The 20,764-nt window shown below is 31.2% G+C and overlaps 1 protein-coding gene across 1 annotated transcript; it reads right to left on the reverse strand.

Moving 5' to 3' along the window:
* Positions 1-202: 202 nt before the first annotated feature.
* Positions 203-20,718, reverse strand: LOC145317270 (bestrophin-1-like). The gene is made up of 15 exons (XM_080158278.1): positions 20,651-20,718; positions 18,048-18,114; positions 15,174-15,257; positions 14,417-14,487; positions 13,920-14,041; positions 13,524-13,582; positions 12,644-12,763; positions 12,397-12,470; positions 11,937-12,015; positions 11,733-11,793; positions 8,004-8,071; positions 4,756-4,833; positions 3,918-4,000; positions 2,833-2,929; positions 203-2,350 (listed from the first exon to the last, which is right to left on the reverse strand). The coding sequence occupies exons 1-15, from the start codon at positions 20,688-20,690 to the stop codon at positions 2,206-2,208; spliced, it is 1,248 nt and encodes a 415-aa protein (XP_080014404.1). The 5' UTR covers positions 20,691-20,718; the 3' UTR covers positions 203-2,205.
* Between the last annotated feature and the right edge of the window lie 46 nt (positions 20,719-20,764).

Genomic DNA, 20,764 nt, shown 5'->3' on the forward strand with positions numbered 1-20,764 from the left:
TACACCCCTAACACCAATAAGAAGTCCCAGCAAGCCTTGCCATAATTCTTATATCCCTCCTTTCACCTTAAATTTTAGAAGGAAAGGAAAAAAGACATATTTCTTTTTGAGGGTTTGGTGGTTGGGTGGGTATTTGAGGGACAATTCTTAATAACAGTAATATTTTTTTCTTTTTATCCTGACATAACAAAATACTGTACATTTAAATTAAATTTATTTATCTTGATAATAATACAAACAATAGTAAAAATTTGTTGAATTTTGAGCAAATCCCACCAAAAAAACATGGCAAAAATTATTATTTTTTACTTTTTTTTCTTAAAATTAAAATGGCAATGACAATAAATAACATAAAATAATGAAACATTTTACATAATGTAAATTATTAGCACTTTTAAAGGGATCATTAATATTTAACATAACATACTTTTGACAAAAAGGTACATTTACATAAGGATACATTTATCAAAAAGGTACATTTGACATAAAGGTACAATTCACATAAAGGTAAACTTGACATAAGTATACCTTTAAGGGTAGTCTACCTCTCTGTCAAGTGTATCTTTATATGAAATATTATCTTTATGTGAAGTGTATCTGTATGTCATGTGTACTTTTATGTCATATGTTTTTATTGTAAGTGTATCTATAAGGCAAAGGTACCTTTATGTGAAGTGTTTTTTTTTATGTCAAATGTACCTAAAATGTATTTTAGAATCATGTCAAAGATACGAAGAAATGTATCTTTTTTGCTAACTTTTAACTTTTGCAGGGATTATTTTGCCTTGGCTGTTCCAAATTTTTCTGTCAAGGTTTTGTCTTTTCTAATGAGCTACCGTGCAGTCTTAAGACCAAGCATCAGTTAAAGTTATCAAAAAAAAACTTTTCCCCCGTATATTTGACATTAATTACATAAATAATCTCTAGCTAATTTTAATCCAAAAAAACCAGGTTTATTTTAGTTCTTTCTCAATTAAAGCTATTTGCATTGTTTTATTTCTTTTTTCATTTGGTTTTGTGTTTTTCCTAAACAAATACCTATAATATTTTGTAATATATGTCATTTATAATCATGGACATGAATAAGGACAATGCAAAATTATTATGGTTCCCATAAATAAAAATACTAATTTCTACAGGGTGGGCCACATAAATCCGGACTTTTTTCAAATGACCATAGCACCAAAACTACTTGAACAATCAGGACGTTTGACCACACTATAAAAAGCTTAGGTAATTACCTTTTTGCCCATAAAATTTTTTGGAGGTTGGAGGACTTGTACTCCGAGCTGGCAGCGCTTATGTTCAACATGGCAGATTCGAAATGAGCGCTAGTTTACCCTAGATTCTCAATATGGGCCCACTAAATCTGATCTCAGCCCATCTGTAGCTGAGATAGACTTATGAAACTTGCTGGAGATACTGTTAGATACTTAATGAAGACACTAGAAAAAACTAGAGCTCTCTATCACATCTGGTTTGGCCGTAGTACTCCAGCAAAGTGAAACGTGGCAGATTTTAAGGTGTCAAAAATGTCAAAAATCTTGAAAATTTCTTGGTTCTCGACTACATGGGCCTATTTGGAACTTAAAAATCGTATTAGACTATGTGTTGTGATGATAATTATAGCTTAATCTTCATGCCATATTTAAAAAGGTATAAAACGATGTTCTAGCTTAATTGTGGCCAAAATGAGAGCCGCCGTGTCGAATGGTAGCTTGAAAGATGAGTATATTTGGATCCTGCGGTTACTCACGTCCCTAAAGAGATGTGGCCTCCCAGCAGCCCCGATCTTCATACAATTGACTTATGGGCCTGGAGCGCCATTAAAGCACGAACCAATAGACGCGCCTATACCACAAAGACCTCCCTCATTGCCACTATCAAGGAGAACTTCGCCATCTTGGACAGGGACATGGTGACCAGGGTCGGGGGGCGGTTTAGGGGGCGGGTAAAGGCGGTGATTGAGGCTGGCGGCGATTTTATTGAATAATCTAATAGTCATTTACCTAGTTTACTTCCTAGTTTTTAAAATTCAATAAAATCTTTAAAATTGACGATTTTATGTTCATTTGTTTAAAAATAAGAAAAAGTCCGGATTTATCTGGCCCACCCTGTATATATAAAAGTGTCATTTGGAAAAAAATTCATTAGGGACTTAGAAAATTATGGAGTAGCTTCAAAAATACACATTTTTCATTTTAATCAAGCATTGCCCGCTCTAGGATCTGTTTTCTCACAGTTGCTGACAGTGTGTTGCAGGGGAGATCTTTCTTCATCACTATTCAGATCTATATTCTCTGTAAGTGTATCTTTGCCATTCATATGCTCTAACATAGATTCTTCATCCCTGTCAATGATAAGAAGAGTTAGATATTCTTATCCATCTTACATTTAGTTTTAGCTTTAGATAAATTTTTTTACATTTATTTCTTGGTTTATGCTATTTTTTTTGACAATAACTTCCCCTTTTAATACTGAAGCCTAAGATGCTAGAGCGCCACCGCTAGATTTGGTGCATTAGGTGATTCTTAATTTAATCTCACAACCGACAGAACCCCCATCACTAAATTTAAATTATCTAAAGAATTTTCCTTGTGTTGCTTTCCATCTCTTACTTAAAATAGCTTTGAAAATGCGTTTGTTTACAGTCAATTCTTAATTTGAGTAAAATTCTCTTATATTCAATTTCTAAATACCATCCCTTTTACTGTTAACTATCTCTTTTCAATTTGTGTGGACATTTTTATATAAAAAGAAATAAAAAGACCTTACCTCAATTTTATCCGTCTTACTTGTCTTAATTATTTAGGTTAAAAGTTAAAACTATACCTGTCCGACTCAATTAGTATTGGTTCAGGATCACTAAAGTAGATATCCTTCAGCAAGACTGGGGGAGGTTCAGCTGTTGATACTATTCTCATGGCAACTAAAATTAGTACAAAATCTAAGCATTAGGTGTTGCAAAACTAAAACATGAATTCTGGTTTTATAGAGGTATAGTCAACTGTGGATTTAATTCTTAAGGTGAAAAAAATAAGTTTAATCAAAATTCAAATTCAATCATATAGTTTAAATAGATGAAGAATTGTAAATGATGGCATTCTGTAAGTAAGACAAACTAATTTATAAATAAAGGGAGTGGAAGGGGTGTTGAGTAAACCATGCACTTTCCATGGAAGTTTTAAAGTAAATTTTTGTTCAATTTCTCATAGAAGTGTGTAGGTAAACCCTACCGGGACCGATAAAGGGCTGAACTGCTGACCATATAGGAACAACGGTTGGGGAGATTTTAACTACATACAGACATCATATTACTTTATATAAGTACTAGCGGCTACGCCCATAGAAGCCTCTAGGGGTACTTAAGGTAGGAGGGGGAAAAGTCGACCTCATCCCATTTTAAATTTGAATTTCAAAAGAGTAAAAAAAAAATATTTTTGGGGGGTAAAGACACCATCCCCAAAAATTAGTTTAAAACCTTCCCATGACCTATAAGAAGCTTCACTGTAAAGGAGAACAATATCGGTACAGCGGTTAGCGAGATCCTTCGGGACATACAAAAAACGCTTACAGCAGCTATTCCTCTAGTATATAAGTATATTAGCAGCTATTCCTCTAGATGCCTCTAGGGGCTTAAAGGAAGGGGGGGGGGGAGTTGATCCCCAATCTTTTAATTAGTTTTTTTTTTTTTTTTTTTTTAAAGTGGTAGCCAACTTTGTACAAGTTCACTTTAAAATATTTTATAGGTATTTCTTTTCTTTTTCTTTGTATGCGCGATTTATCTCCTAAAATAGTTATAAACCTTCCAAGGGCCTATGCGAAGCTACATTGTTAAGAAGAACCATATCGGTTCAGCAGTAAGAGAGACATACAGACACAGATCCTGTTACTTTTATATCCTGACTCTATATTACCTGTAAAATGTCTATTAAGTAGTTCATTTAGTTCAAAATCATCATCATCTTCTCCAAAAGGATTGTATAACGTTTCAGCAACTCTAAATTATATGCAAATATTTTTTATAGAAAAAGAGAGAGAAAGAAAGAAGGATGAGAGAGAAAAAAAATAACAAAAATAGGGAGAACAGAGCGAAATATTTAGATAGATTAGGAGAGAAAGTAATAGAGAGTACGAAAATGAAAGAGAAAGTAAAGAGAAAAGTGAGATAGAGAGAAAGAATGTGAGAAAGAGTTACATAAATAATAAGAGAGAGACAGGGAAAATAAAATAAAAAAGGAGAAAGAAATGTAAAGAAAGGGAAAGAAAGGAAAAGAAAGAAAAAAAGAAGGCAGGTATTGTGTAATTTTAGTGAGGTTCTTTGTTTGAACGTCTCGGAATAATAATGACATTTTGAGATTATTTTCCAACGACAACATTTCTTCTGTTAAGCAAATTAATGCCGCTGTGGTGTGCGCATGACGTCAGAATACATACAATTCAAACAAACTAACAATAAAGAATACGAAAAGAAGATGATTGATAAGAAAATAAAAAAAGGAAAGAAAGAGAGAGAGAGAGAGAGAGAGAGAGAGAGAGAGAGAGAGAGAGAGAGAGAGAGAGAGAAAGGGAGAGAGCGAGAGAGAGAGAGAGAGGGAGAGAGAGAGAGAGGGAGAGAGAGAAAGAGAGAGAGAGAGAGATATATATATAAAGCAATAAAAAATGCTTATAGATAAATTAGCATAGGAAAATTTGTAATTGATACCGTATTAATCAGACTTTATCATTATCCCTGTTATCAAATTTAATCCCTACCTCAACCAACCAAAATAGAAAAGGAACTTTACAGTGGTAAAAATTGGATATAGCAGATCAAGGTCATCTCCTTCTTTCCTGAAAAGTTAAAAATTTAATATAATGCTTTTTGTAAAGAGGATCTGCGAAGCAGACCCATTTTTTTACAATTCTTTAAGAAATTTTGATGTGTTGGACATAAGGTTTGCAAGATTACGTCTAAAGTTATAAAATTCAAAATTTATTCCAGTGTTGTTGGTAATATTTGTTTGACTCGATGGGTGTAAAAGCCTTTAGAGTTTATAAAGGGATGTCAGAAACCCATACACTATGTTCCAGCCAGTGACAGAAAATCGCTTTTTACATTTTGGAAAATACATTTTTAAACAATTGTTTAGTAATACACACAAGTTTTTGGATATAAAGCCGAAAGAATTAGCTCTTTACTATGGAAAATAAGAATTTTATGTGTAATTATACCAGAGGTATGGAATTAAGTTCCTTTTCATCATTGCATTGTAAACAACTATTTTTAAGGTCAACTAAACTACATTTCAAATCAGTGTGGACCCTTTATTTTTAAAGCTATTTTTAAGTATTATATATTTTTGGAATCAGTATGTAATAATTTACACGTTAAGCCTGTAAAAGAAGTCAAATCTCCATTTTTTGTTGTAATTGTAGATAGTTTTCTTAGCATACCCGATTTCTGTAAAATAGACAATTTTCTTCTAATGAAAATTTTACGTTTGGTTCCAGATCTCTTAAGCGCAAAAGAGCGCAAGCAAATCCTCTTAAATGGTAATATTAGATGTATGTATAATATCAGAGAACTTTACCCTGTTTATGTGGTTTCCTTGATCAACAAAAAATATTCAGATTTTATATGTTTAACATTATCTTCTCCCTTTACCCTTTTATTGGGCAACCTTTCACAAAAGGTTATTTCATACTTATTAACAAAGAAGAGTAGAATTTATGTTAATTAAGATAAAAACTGTTTCCTTTAAAGTAAAATGAAAATAAAAATTAAAGTCTTACATATCTATGATCTAAAGGGATAAGACAATAGCCGGTAAATTAATGTACATCCTCAATGCTTATATTCAAAATTGTTCCTTCTATAAATTACAATTGTATAAATTGAAATGTTTGGATACTCAACTAATAAACCAACCAATCAAATTCTGTAAAAGTCCTAAAAGTTGTTATTCCTACAAATAAGAAAACACTATTATAAAACTTTGTGGACTAGTATAATAAACAGTCCATTGTTCCCTCCCTCCCTGCTTAAATATACACACAGAAAATGAGTAAGAAATTGACTCATCTCTGTATGTAAACATTGTATTAGAAATCTCAAAATACATATAAATTTCAGCGGCGGAGGTCGGCGGAAAACGCCAGCAGATTTTCATGAAATTTTAGTTGGTCGCGTATTGTTGTTGGAACAGCTTAAGTTTAAAATTTGAAGTCTCTAAGTCAAAAAACGAGGTAATAGGAGCTAATTAAAGATGTCTGGAGTCCTTCAGGAACAGGACCTCCAGGATCATACCTGGAACTGAAAATTGACTTGAACACCAAAATTTCATATGGGATGTAGTAATATAGGATATTTTAGTATTTTTGTAAGATGAAATGCTAAGTTTAAGTCATAAAAAAATATTTTTGCTCTTTACCTGTATGATCCTGCCAGGTATCCTGGCATCCTGTGCCCGCCAGGATGGAGATATTCAGCTTTCAGTTATATGTCGTACCCATTTTAAACAAGTCACTCAGTTATAGCTCTCTATCTTTCACACACAGAAAACGATTTTGAAAATGCCAGAAGAGGGGGGGGGGTCGCCCCCCTCCCCCCAGACTGTTAAGGGTTAACAAACATTGTTAATTGGGTTGTGTAATATCTTTTGATATGATTCCCGTCAATGTAGCTCAAAAACAAAGGAAGTTACAGCTTCTGAAATGTACTTATTAGCATATCTTTACCCCCTCCCCCCCCCCCCCTTGACGCCCCTTGTGTAAAACCCCTATTATAAGTAATTTTCTCCATTATTTTAAAAGATATATGTATACTTATTGCTATTTAAATAAAATTTCATCAAAATTTTCAAATATATTTACACTCTCTATGATTTTTTGTCATTTTTCGGGATTTCTGGAAATCAGTGCCATAGCTATAAAAGTTAACAAATTTTAATTTTACTTAAATTAAAAACCTCTATTATCAAATCCGATGCATTTTTAATAAAAGATGTTGAATGCTGTAAATGGGATAAAAGGAACTTATTAAATTGTCAATATTCAAAATGTTTGTGTGAGTAAAATTGGTTTGAGGTATGCAAACCTTTCTAGCTGCCAAAAACAGGTACATTATGTGCAGTGAAAATTCAACTAGCAATTTTCTACTAGATTAAAAACCCAAGTCACTTAATTCAAGACAAGACCTTTCCAAACATTCAAAGGGAAATTAATAAGAAAAGGCATTAATGATACGAGATAAGGCTGTAAAAAATGTCTGCAAATAATTTTCAACCTGAATCTGATGTGAATGGAACTAAAAATTAAAAAAGGCAGGACTACCAATTGCTTAAATATATTTTTAAATACTGTTTATTTAAAGTAATAAAAGATTTCATACATACATAGATAAAAGTCAGCTGTAAACAGTATAACTTATTAGCTTTGGAGTACCTGAGGGATGTTTATTTGTACTCGCGAAAGGTAGATTATTAAAGAAACAAGTATCACTGAATTAGTGGTAGTTTAATTTTTCACATATTTAGCTTTAAATTGAAAGAAAAGAATTTAGTTTCTTTCAAGTTATTGTGAACTTAAAATTTTTCTTTGTTTGAAAGATAGAGGGCACTAACTGAGTTACTTTTAAAATATGAATATGAGACTTTAAATTTTAAACCTAAGCTTTTCACTTCATACATGTCTTCATGACATATTAAAATTTCATAAAAATCAACCGCCGTTTTCCCGCAGATTGTTGCGGCAAGCAGCTGAATGCAAAGTACAGCTGCCGCCGCAAAAATTTATGTTTTGGGATTTCTAATATTAAATTTACATAAAGATAAATATTTTCTGATAAAAATGATCTTCTAGCTTCAAAAATAAGAAAATTACAGCCGTTTAAAACTTTAAAGTAAAAAAACCTAGAAACAAAGGTTGTTAAATAAATGGATGAAGGAAGCGAAATAAAACATATTTACAGTCCAATGTCCCCTCCCTCTCTAACTGGAATTCGTTTTTCAAATATAATTTACCTGAAAATAATATATTGTTCTCCAATCAAAGAAACAATGAAGTAGATATACACAGCTAGAGTTACAACCTAAATTAAAGAAACAATGAAATATATATACACAGCTAGAGTCATAACCTAAACTAAAGAAACAATGAAATAGATATACACAGCTAGAGTCCTAACCTAAATTAAAGAAACAATGAAATAGATATACACAGCTAGAGTCATAACCTAAACTAAAGAAACAATGAAATAGATATACACAGCTAGAGTCATAACCTAAATTAAAGAAACAATGAAATAGATATACACAGATAGAGTCATAACCTAAATAAAAGAAACAATGAAATAGATATACACAGATAGAGTCATAACCTAAATTAAAGAAACAATGAAATAGATATACACAGATAGAGTCATAACCTAAATTAAAGAAACGATGAAATAGATATACACAGATAGAGTCATAACCTAAATTCAAGAAACAATGAAATAGATATACACAGATAGAGTCATAACCTAAATTAAAGAAACAATGAAACAGATGTTCAGATAGAGTGCTAATCTAAAATTGCTGCCTAAAATTTATGTAGTACTTTGTTCATTTGTTGACTAAGTTTTATTGAATTTTGGCATGTGAATTTGGTAAAAGATCAGTTCTATATCTACTGTACTGTATATTTTTAAAAAAAGTATGTTTAATATTTATGATTCTGATTGTATTACATATTTTATCAGTGTATTGTATTATTCCATGAAAATGTTGTTAGCTGTAAGTATCCAATCATAAAGCAAAAAGAACAAGGTCATTTATTTAGAAATGGATCGGAGTCTTTCCTTAACCAATAGTAAAATATAACTTAAAATATATTGATAAATTTGACTATTTTCATTTCCAAAATTGAATAATGCAATCCTAATATATAAGTATAACATTTGTGTTGCGAAGGATCCTTATAACCTCTGCAAGCATAAGGTTCTCCTTTACAATGATCTGTATAGGTCCTGGGAAGGTTTATAGCTGTTTGAGGGAAGGATTTCTACACCCTCCCAAGATAAAAGCAACCCATCCAAAATTTTAAAAAAAGAATCTTTTAAAAAAAATTGAATGTTGGAGAGACTATTTACCCACACCCCTCCCCGCAATTGACCCTAGAGGTCTCTAAGGGCGCAGCCATTATGAAGTAGAAATAACAAAAGAATAATAATATGTACATAATTGATACAAACTTGTAGGTTAAAAGCCACCGAAAAGACAGGTGGTGAAAAAATTATTCCAGAACTTATGCTACATATATTGGAATAAAGGGAATAAGGGAAAATATTTGTTGTTTTGTTTCCTTTTTATTTTCAAACTTCACATGATGTCCAAATTGTATAGTTGCTTCGCTGCCAAAACTAATAATTACACGTTATATTTATCTTTGGTAAACAACTCATATTATTTTGGCTTACAATATTAGCTCATAACCTTTACATAGCTATATACATTTTACATATGTATTACATATTTATTACAGTTTTTACTGTTGGTTATTTGTGATTAGGGTTTATTAGCATCGAAGCTACTCTATAATTCCCCTTATTCTATCGAAGTATTCAATGGATAAATGGGTTTTTGAATAAAATGTGCCTTTTTTGCTACTATTACAGAAAATGTACAGCTATTGGTACAATTTTCGCCATTATCTTTATCTGTAATACAAATAGAACAATAACTGTCCATCTCCCTGTTCATTTGAAAATTAAGATACCGGTTACCGCTGAACCGATTGGTCTCTTAAGAGAACATAGATACTTGTCCCATGGTGGTTTTATCTTTTTTTTTAAATTTTTGAATTTTTTTTATACTTTTAAAATCTAATTTATTTTTTTCTTATTTTTCTTTCTTCTTTTTTAGTTTCTTTTGTTCTTTAATGTTTTATATATAAAAAAGGTCGGGAAACCTCTCTTCTCCCAATGGGACAGAAAAGAAGAATTAAAAATCAAAAGATAACAAGGATGATAACATCCATAAAAGCGAAGCTCTAAAATCAGTAGGAAGGGCAAACGAACAATAACGCTTGTAGATTGTGAGAAGTTAATAAGCAGAACATTAATTTCTAAGTTTATGATGTGCATAAATTTGTTGCAAAATTGCGTTAATAAAGGATACAGTAACAAGGATGACAACATCCATAAAAGTGAAGCTCTTAAACGGTAGGACAAACGGACATTAACACTTATATAGTGTCAGAACAGAATAATCACAATATAAATGGTTAAGAATCGAAGCAAAATTGTAAGTAAACTTGTTGAAAAACTGCTTGATACAGGATAATGTTTATGGACATACTTACATTTTTAGGACTTGATTATTGAGTTGCTTCGCTTATAATATTGTACTTTATTGTCCAGTAATCAGTATACCAAAAATAAGATCAATCGGATAATTAGATGACATAAAAGTTTGTTGTTAAAAAGTAAAAAAATCAACATGTTTAAAATGAACGTACGGACATTCTAGTAATAATTATAGAGTTGCTACACTTTCTAAGTCGTACCAATTACTACACGAATCATCATGCAAATTTTGAAAACGATAGGACAATTCTAACATGCCTAAATTAACGAAAAAAACTATCCGTTACAGACGGGCGGACGGAACGACCCTAATTATAGAAAAGCTTCGCTTTTAAAAAGTAATACTTTACTTTGTTGTCCTAAGAATTATTATTCCAAAAATCAGATGAATTGGATAATCATACCATTGAAAAAAATGTTGTCAAAGTGATAAAAATCAGCATGTTTAAATGGACGTACGATCTTTCTGGTAACTATTATAGAGTTGCTATGCTTTTAAAATGCTACCTAATTGTTTGAAATCGATAGAATAATTCTAACATGTCTATTTTAATAATTATATCATACAAAAATGTTGTCAAAAATATCAGCGATTCAGCATGTTTTAATTGGACGTACGGACTTTCTGGTTAGGATTTTAGAGTTGCTACGTTTTCTAATTCGTCCCTAACTTTATAGGAATCCTCATGCAAACTTTAAAATCGATAGAAAAATTCTAACATGCCTAAATTTTTGAAAAGAGCTAACCGTTACGGACGGACGAAAGGACAGACCGACGCTTATTATAGAAAAGCTTCGCTTTTTAAAAGAATTTCAAAAGATTCGCAATTTTTTAATACAAATCTAAACCTGTAGGGAAAAAATCCCTATAGGGTAGAGCTAGGGTAGACACCTCTTGTCTATAATACAAAGTAGTCTATCTGTCTGTTTGTTTGTAGCGAAGGATCTCGCTAACCGCTGAACCAATCGGGTTCTCCTTTACAAGGTAGCATCTTTTAGATCCCGGGAAGGTTTATAACTACTTTCTTGGGGGGTGGGACACCCCAAATCTCCCCCAAAAAATGAAAAATACCCCCCCCCAAAATTTTTTTTTTTCTGTTCAAAACTATAATCAAAATAGTGGGGTCGACTACCCCCCCCCCCACAATTTTTTTTTTATTTTTTAAATTTTTTTTTAAAAATCGAAAATATGAAAAATTAGTTTGCCGCTAGTAATAATATAAAGTAGTAAGGATTTTCTATCTGAAGCTAAAGATGGCTGGTCTGATTAGGTTATTCTTTTCTGGGCACCATTATAAATATTTTGGTATGGTGTTAAATTATCTATTTACACTTTTTCTATTTTACACTTATCCAGCGTCTTCTAGAGTTTAGAGGCGAAACAGCTAAAATTTCCAAAAGTTACCTGAGTGTAAACTAGAGGAACTGGAATGTGTCCATAGGTGGCCACGTCTGTTAACGATGTTCTGAACCAACAATTATCTACTTTAGATTACAAATTTAGAAAATATCATCTAAGAATTTGAATAAGGTCTAAATTAAAGAAGCAATATACTATTTTGATAAAATGATTGGAGTCATTACTATTAAAGAAGTAAATAATATGTCCCTGAAGGTAGAAAGTTCATTGTGGAGGTTGACATATCCTGGCGCGTTAGGTATCATTCCATCCACTTGGGCCTGATCCACTGAAAACATGACAAGCATTTATTAACTTATTTAGTGGTTGTTTTCTTATGTTTTTAGTATTTAGTATTTTTTTAACAACTTGTTTTAATTGTATTTGGCGGTAATCAGCGTTTATTAGTGCAGGAATTTTTTTTCATGAAACCTTCATCCCAAGCGCTGAGAATAAAGGAAGCTTCCCAAAAACTACATCAAATTCGCTTCAAAAAGACATCAAACTAGGTACATACTGTTTAATATTTTTTTATAATAAAATTTTATTATTCTTTTAAATAAAAACTATTAGTACGCACATTTCTTACAATCTTTATTTAATTTAATAGATCCAAGGTAAAAAACTGATTATATATGTAGAGCAAGTAGACTTTAATAAAAGTTCTTACATATTTCTGCGCACCATTTCAAAGGCATCCACCAATTGGACCCGTACATTTTGTGCGAATCTTCGTCTCCAATTCTTAATTAAATTTTAAACAAATTTGATAAACTTGTGTGATTCAGTTAGGGTAAAACCATCTGAAGCTTTTCATTTTGATGTGGTGGGGAATGGGGATAGAAATTACATTAGGGTTTTTTTACTTCAAAAGAAAAAAATAATAAAGAATAAAGTGAGAAAAAAAAAACAAATACCTTATTGCTTCGTCCTTCCTGACTAAACCTGTTTTGATAACACTGGTCATGGTTGGAAACCTTTTCCTCAATCGTAAACTTAATCTTCGAATACACAGCACATATGACAACATGTAGTATCTAAATAAAAAGGATGAAAAAATCCATTAAAATGAAGCTCGACAAATCAGACAAACTTACAAATATTTAATGACAAAACTTTATTAAAAAGTCAAAACATATTTTTTTTGTAAACAAGTAACACAATTATTTAAATTTGGGAGGTTCAATATGGACAGAAATACTTGAATAAATTAAAAGGTTTTGTAGGCCTGATCAAGTTAATCTTCTGTCCAAATATTTAGCAGAAATAAATACCAGAAAACGGCCCTACCCCAAACGTAGGAGTCCCAAACGTCGGAGTGGACAAACGTAGGAGTCCCAAACGTCGGAGTGGACAAACGTAGGAGTGGGACAAACGTCGGAGTGGACAAACGTCGGAGTGGACATTGCTTAAGTAAAACCTAGGAGTGTCCGCTATTTCAATAATATGACAATTTTGAATTTTTTTTATATCCCTGTCTACAAAATAATGTCTTTGGCCACAGCGCTCGGCCCCCTGGCCTATAACCTAACCTAACCTAACTAAGAAAAATAACGGGACCGAGGTGGCGGGGGTTAGGTTGTGTAAAAAATTGAAAATTTTTTTGGACTCCTGTGTTTGTCCACTCCGACGTTTGTCCTAAAAATCCTGCGTTTGTCCACTCCGTCGTTTGTCCCACTCCTGCGTTTGGCGTGGAACCCAGAAAACTATTTTCTCCGTTAGTTAGTTTTATCATTGATTTATCCAATCTTGAGTCACACAAATATGCTTTTTGATCTTTTTGTTAAAAAACAATACCTTATAATTGTTCTTCTTACTATTTGAGCCTTTTCATTTCCTTTTTCTGTATCAGGAGCCTAAATTTAAGTCATGAATACAAGGATGAAAACACCAATAAGTATAAAAAATCATGAATTAAAAACGGCCAAAGTGATGCAAAAAGCGGTTTTTAGTAACCACAAATCTGGATAATTGATAGCAGATAAATCAAGAAACCCTTTATATTTATTTTTAAATAAGAAAGAGAAAATATTTGTGTGGTGGGTTTGTTTTTTATAAATTTATCCCTGAAATTCCACCGCTAAATGGCCGAACTGCTGCAAAGAAAGGATCAAAACTCACCTTTCTATTTTTTTTTCAAAATCGGTCTTGCCATTTACGAGATCTTTAAGAGGTCCTTATGCAAATTGTTACCTTTACAAGAACTCTAAGAAGTCCAGCCATTTTGTCAGGCCAGGGAAGTTTACAATACTGTTCCCACCAACGCTTTACAACCAGCGAGACATAGAAACCAAGCAGGAAGGTCAGGGGTAATCCTAAAAAAATCCAGATTAATATGAAGTTCGTCAAATATGGAAACAGTTAACATACAATTATACCGCGCCACTCCCTAACCTAGCAATAGCCTTAAACAAACTGATACTTACTAGGCTACTCTTTAAAAAAAATATTCCTTTACCATATGTCTTGTCTGCTGTGTTTTACACACCACTTAATATCTGCCTTACATCCTAAAGCTTACACCCCTTTGGCGATAAAATAACACCCCTCTTGATCTTAAACCACCAAAAATACTCACAACTCTAAATTATGGTTTTATCCACCCTCCTGGCAAAACTCTACGCACGCAACTGATTACTCTTAATTATCTGGTTTTATAGATAACTAGAATCACGCGATAACTGCATTACCTGTATACTGCTTGCCACACCACTTAACCACTCTCTCAAACTCAAACTGTTGTGCTTCATCTAATGCATATCTGAAAGAAAAACAATTAAATATCGTATTTCCGTAAATTCTGATTTTGCTGCAATTAGTATTCCAAATATTCTGGCAAAGTTTGATCAAATGACAAAATTAGAAATTCAGAGACAAAGAAGGTTTAAATTACAATTTTTGCCATAGTAATTGTAGCGGACAGAATATTATAGTAAGAATGACTGCGCTCCCTATAAAAACAATGTATTTGAAAATATATCTATTTTAGGAAACCATGATTTCAACTTTGTATATCTATTGTGTTATTGATTCCCTTCCCAAACATATATAAAGGGAGAAGGGACCTATTATTATCGTATTTAACCCATCCTAAATCTGTAGATATTAAATCTAATATTGTTAAAACTGTGTATCAATAAACTTGTGAATATAAACTCCGTGTTATTTTGAATAGAAGCGAAGCTTCTCTACAGTTAAACTGAATAACGTCCTACCGTTCTGTTACACAACTCGCGCCTGTTACGTTATAAGATCATTATATTGACAAAATAAAACGAAAACCTATTTCCGTATTTTATTACAAAAATGTGATATTTAATTTAGTCGTTTTTTTAAGAAAATACGATTAAAAAACATTTTCTAGTATTTTAATTCAATTACAAAACTTAAGCTTTGTTGTATTAAGTGTTTCTTTATTTCTTTTTTTACATCTACCCTACAATTTACCTGTATATAAAAGAAATACACAAAAATAGGACGGTATAAAAAATTAACTCCTTCCACAAAAGTTTCCATAGTGAAGATCTCCATCTAAAAAATAACAAATTGATTAAAACATTTTCTATAGTAACATATTAACTTTTTAAAGAATAAATCACTGATCAACTTTTTACACCAATGATTAATTTAGGGAAGCAATTGTATAACTTATTATGTATTAGTTAAATATTCTTTTTACTTTTAAAATTTTGAGAGAGTTTAAAATGAAAACTAAGTGAATAAACAGGAACAATTAAAATTACAAGTAGCGTAGCTTTCACAAAGTCATAATATGATGTTCAAAGCTTTTCAAGGGGTAATGGTTATTTAGGAGACAATCCCTTACAGCACAGCCATATTTCTATCATTTCCAATTCTCCAAGTGCCAAAACTTGTTTGAGCAGTTAAATACTCTATAATTCAAAATGTCCGTCTATTAGAAGAGGTTTGGGGTTACGTGTTCTTTTATCGGCTCCTATTTAATAGAGGCAGCTGAGAATTCTCGTTATTTTTATTTGAACAAGAATTTTAAATCTAAATTTCGTACACAAACATGAATTAAATAATCATAATAAGCAGACTTACGGACGTGGTTAATTATCTATGAAAAAAAAAATAAAATGAATGAGGTAAGCTTAGAATTCATTTTTCTTATTAAAATTCGTCAAATTTTTTGACATGTTTAAAAAAAAGTAGAATAATATTTTTTGTTTCGCTTTTCAAACCCTTTTTATTGTTATTTTCAGATATTTGAGATTTTTTCTCATTTATCAGTTTTGGTAATTTTTTACAACAATTTTTTTGACAGAAGTTGCATAGTTCACAAAGAATTTCGAAGATAACCTTAAATTCAAAGTTCCTTAAAAAGAATATTTTTTTTACTTTATCCCTTGCTTCATACTTTTACAGTGTGTTTTTTTTATGAGAACTTTTTTGAAAGCAATTTTACCCCACGTATAGTTATCAGAATTTAATGATTGATGGCTTATTTTCTTCGTTTTTTAATGCAATTAATAGAACAACAAAAAATATTTCAGTTTTTATTTAAAAAGTACAGTAAAATCTAAAATTCAAAACTTAGGTGTCAACATCTAAAAATGGTTTTAGCGCATTTTTCTCATGCCTAAATCTTCTACCCTTTGCAAGAAAAAAAATTGGATTTTCTGTAGTCGACTTTGGGGGCCAGTACTCCCTCCCTGGTTGAGATATGACCTTCAAACTTTGATATGTTCTAGTACATGTCCCTAATATTTTTTTGTTGTTCTATTAATTTCATTAAAAAACGAAGAAAATAAGCCATTAATTCTGATAACTATAAGTGGGGTAAAATTGCTTTCAAAAAAGTTCTCATAAAAAAAAACACACTGTATTTGAGATAGTCTTTGTGTACAATTTTACGAGATCTTTTGTCTAGCCAGAGAAAAAGACATACATCTTGTTACTTTAGTATATAAAAGAAACGCATAGGATAAGTATGGTAATTTATATCGCAACTACGAAAAAGGTAAAGCGACGACAACTATTTATTTTCTTCTCGATAATGTTACTTTTTAACCTTACTACTTACTAGGACAGTTTTTGTTTAATCTTTAAATTTCAGGAAGATTAAACATTATTTTTCAACTTGGATTTTTGTGCTATTTGTATTTGGCGGTTTCCTCAGTTGTTTGGCAAAGAATCCGCCCCCAATCCACAATCATGAAAAATGAACAATTAATTGAAAAAGGGGTGTGAGGTAGTTTTTCCTTTGTTTGTTTAATACTTTAGTCAGATTAGGTTAGACATAGTTCTGTGTAGCCCCGCATGAGACCCGCACGATAGGGAGGGGGGGGGGTGGGGGGCAGTGCTCGATACGCACTTTAAGGTAAAGGGGGTATATATATTTTAGAAAAGTATAAAGAGGACTATTATTTCCAAAAGTAGACCAAAAAAATGCTAAATGGTGTATTGAAAATGTTTTTTTTTATCAAAAAATCTGAAGATATTTAATTCTTTATATTTAATATTTTCAAAGTATTAATATTTATATAGAGAAAAACAAGAAAAATATTTATCTTTTATAAAAGAGAAAAATTAATATAATGAGTGTCCTTTACACCTTTAGAGGGATTTTTCAATAGATCGAGAACATCACAAAAGACAAAGTGGATAAATTTATCAAAATTATGTAGGTTAAGAGCACAAAATGTCGATATCATTTAGAGAAAAATTTTGATATTGAATTTAAATGTCAATTTTCATTTCTAACCCTTAATTTTATCTCGACAGGAAAGTTTTTTTTTTTAATTTAAAATTCTGTTCCAATGTATAAAACTAGGTTGATTGTTTTCAAAATAAGTAAAAAATTTACTTAAACATGAAACAGAATTTCAATGTACTGTACATTGTACATTTTGTGTCCATCTGTCAGTCTGTCTACATGTCTGGTAACCTATATATAAAATGGCGCTATATAAAAATACCTTTTATTTTCTAATATGTCTCGTTTATTAATAATACATACTATCATAGTTATGCTTTGTTTATAATTTTTAGAATTGGTAAAGGAAATGCATTATCTAGACATTAGCCTATATTTGCAAACAAGAATAATAACACCCATAAGTAACCAAGTACATGTGTTATGTTGCCAGGGAAAAGAAAAAAAATGAGAGAATACCTTAGAGAAAAATCATTTTTTTCAAACCACTAAACCTTTATGACAAATAGCAGATGAGAAAATCCTTTTTCCCCATAGTGTTACGGATCAAATTATGCCTTTATATTACCATTTAACTAATTACAAAAGATGAAAAACGCTTGTAGAGTAGCTTCACTACCAAATCATATTATCATACCAACCTTAGCATAACTCTACTCTCTCCAAGTAAAAGGTCTGTAACTTGTGTTCTGCGTGGTATAACATCGCCTAAGCAGAATGATTCAATAAGTTCTATATTAGCTGTGCATTATATATATCCTACAATATAAGTCGTAAGGTCTTTAAAGTAAAAAATCTCCAATTTGCTTTTTAGGTAGAATGACGATAAAAACTAATTTATTTAGATAGGTTGCCTCTTTCTTAACTTCAAAGGGGAAATTTTGCTAAATGCAACTTCCCCGAAGTAATTTTTAATCTTCAATTCATCTGCCAGTTACTCTAAGCTTAATTTTCATGTTTAGAGGATGAAGTAGAAAATGAAATTAACCTCTAAAATTGAACTATGCTAGACATAAGAAAAATTTATGATAAATATTTCCAGAAATGTAAAGGATTATTGTATCAGCAGGTACAAGGATGTTCCTGTCTGAAGTCAGTCTCTGAGTAAAGTGCCTAATTTCCTTACACGACTTTTTATTTAAGCAACTGTGCCAAATTTAAAAAAGCACAATTTTTTTGTTTTATATATAAAGTTTCAGGAATCAATATAAATGTTTATTCTTATATTCAGTTAAAAGTTTCATGAATAAACTAGTTAAGTGTAGACATTCATAAAAATACAACATTTACTGTAATCCTGTTCATTACTGGTCACCCCAATCACTAGAAGGAAAGTTTGTCTGTGTATGCTTCCCTATAAAGACGTCTTTCTTGCATTAATAATGATGGTAAAATCTTTGACTAAAAGGCTCAAATTTTATATGCTAAATTGATTATCTTCAGACAAAACCTACTCTTGTACTATGTATTACTGTATTTTACATTAAGAAATGTTTTTTAGCTGTAAGGTGTTCTTCAAATGCTATTTTTGTTGGCATTTTTATTTCTTTCTTAAGGTTGCATATTCCTGTCAAAAAGTAAATTAGAATTCTTTCCTCTTCTTCAAAGTTTAAGATAATCCTTATACTAAAGTAACAGGATGTCTGTGTGTCTGTCTGTCTGTGTGTCTGTCTGTGTGTACCGAAGGATCTCGCTAACCGCTGAACCGATTGGGTTCTCCTTAACAGGGTAGATTCTCATATGTCCCGGGAAGGTTTATAACTATTTTGGGGGAGGGTACCAACACCCTCCCTAGAGAAATTGAATTTTTTAAAAATTTACCATTTTTAGAAAGAGAGTTCAACGAAAAATAAACATCAAACTTTTTCTTTTAAAATCTAAAATAAGAAATTGAATTATCAAATTCGACTCTCTCCTCCTCAAGTGCCCCTAGAGGCCTCTAGGGGCGTAGCCGCTAGTGAGAAATATAGAGATAGGCAATAAAAAAATAACTCCACAAATTCAACTGTTATAAGGTAGGAAGGGAGGGGACATTGGACTGTACATAACAATGGTACCTAAAGTTATATAAATATACTCTCTTATTGGTTGGCTCTAAACGTTGGGTACTTTCCTGAAATCTTGATCGGGTTGTATAATCTTAATTAATAAAAAAAGAAATTTGGTTTATGTAATTTGGGTTATATTCATTGTCTTATCTCTGAGATACCTGAAAGTTATACAGTCGTAATATTAATAAAATTAAATTTTGGAAAACACCATTCTTCTTTTCCTTTTGTCAATCCCTGTATTCTGCAAGATAATGTATTATATTTGACTGTACTTCTTTGACTTATACATAAATCTTAGTTGCTAAAAGATTTTTAAGAATAGATGTATATTAGGCAAAATCATTTTGCAAACAAAACATATAAAAATCAAAATAAGATATTTAAAAGAAAAAATACTAGAACAAAAAATAAATAATCAAACATAATTCATAATCAACAGTCAACACTGACAAAAAAAAACAGTTTGTCAAATGATATTATTAGGATGACAACCTTAACAAAAGTTCAACCTAACTAATTTCAAAATTTGTGAATTGCTTTAAAAAAGAAAACATAAAACTGTATGCGCATTTTCAATTGTCGCCTGATTTTTATTTCATTAAATAATATCTATAGGGTCACTGATCATCGATCATTAGGTATACATGTATTAAACCTTTCTAGTCTTTAACTTAATTCATTTTAAAGTCTCGAATTTGAGAATAAATTAACATCTTAAGATTATTTTGTAATTCTAATTTTATTCATGAAATAGAATATAATATTTGTTATTATCAAAATTGGTGCAGCTACTCCATGACAAAATTTGTCTGCCCGACTGTCTCTGTATTGTTATTTTTTTTAATAATTGTCAAATTGTGAATATCTCTTTGATTAAAAAGCGCTCACTCTATTTCAACCGTCTACCAATACCGATGATTTGGAAATATTTGACTGCTGCCAACCAACTCTTAATGGTACGACCTTTTTTTGGAAGTCTGAATAGTACATCGTAAAGAATTGCTCCTGTTTAAGGGCCAGGGCATAAGGTAACATCTTATGATGTAGAATGACGATTTATGTTAAAGATTCAATCAAATACCTCCGACATAAGTCGACACTTTTGCGTATACCGCTTGAACTTGTTTTTAAAGTTTCTTTGCTTAACAAATAGTTTTATACTATGTAGTTATAATTATTGTAAGTGTACTAACCAATTCCACTTTTTCTGACTGGTTTCAATTCTGTTGACATTTTTATTCTAAAAATAAGAAAATTTAACATATCGATATATCATCATGTTAATTGAATTTTGATCTTTGGTTCTT

Source organism: Acartia tonsa, chromosome 1 (assembly GCF_053477335.1).
Source record: "Acartia tonsa isolate MP-2025a chromosome 1, ASM5347733v1, whole genome shotgun sequence".
Classification (NCBI taxonomy): Eukaryota; Metazoa; Arthropoda; class Copepoda; order Calanoida; family Acartiidae; genus Acartia; species Acartia tonsa.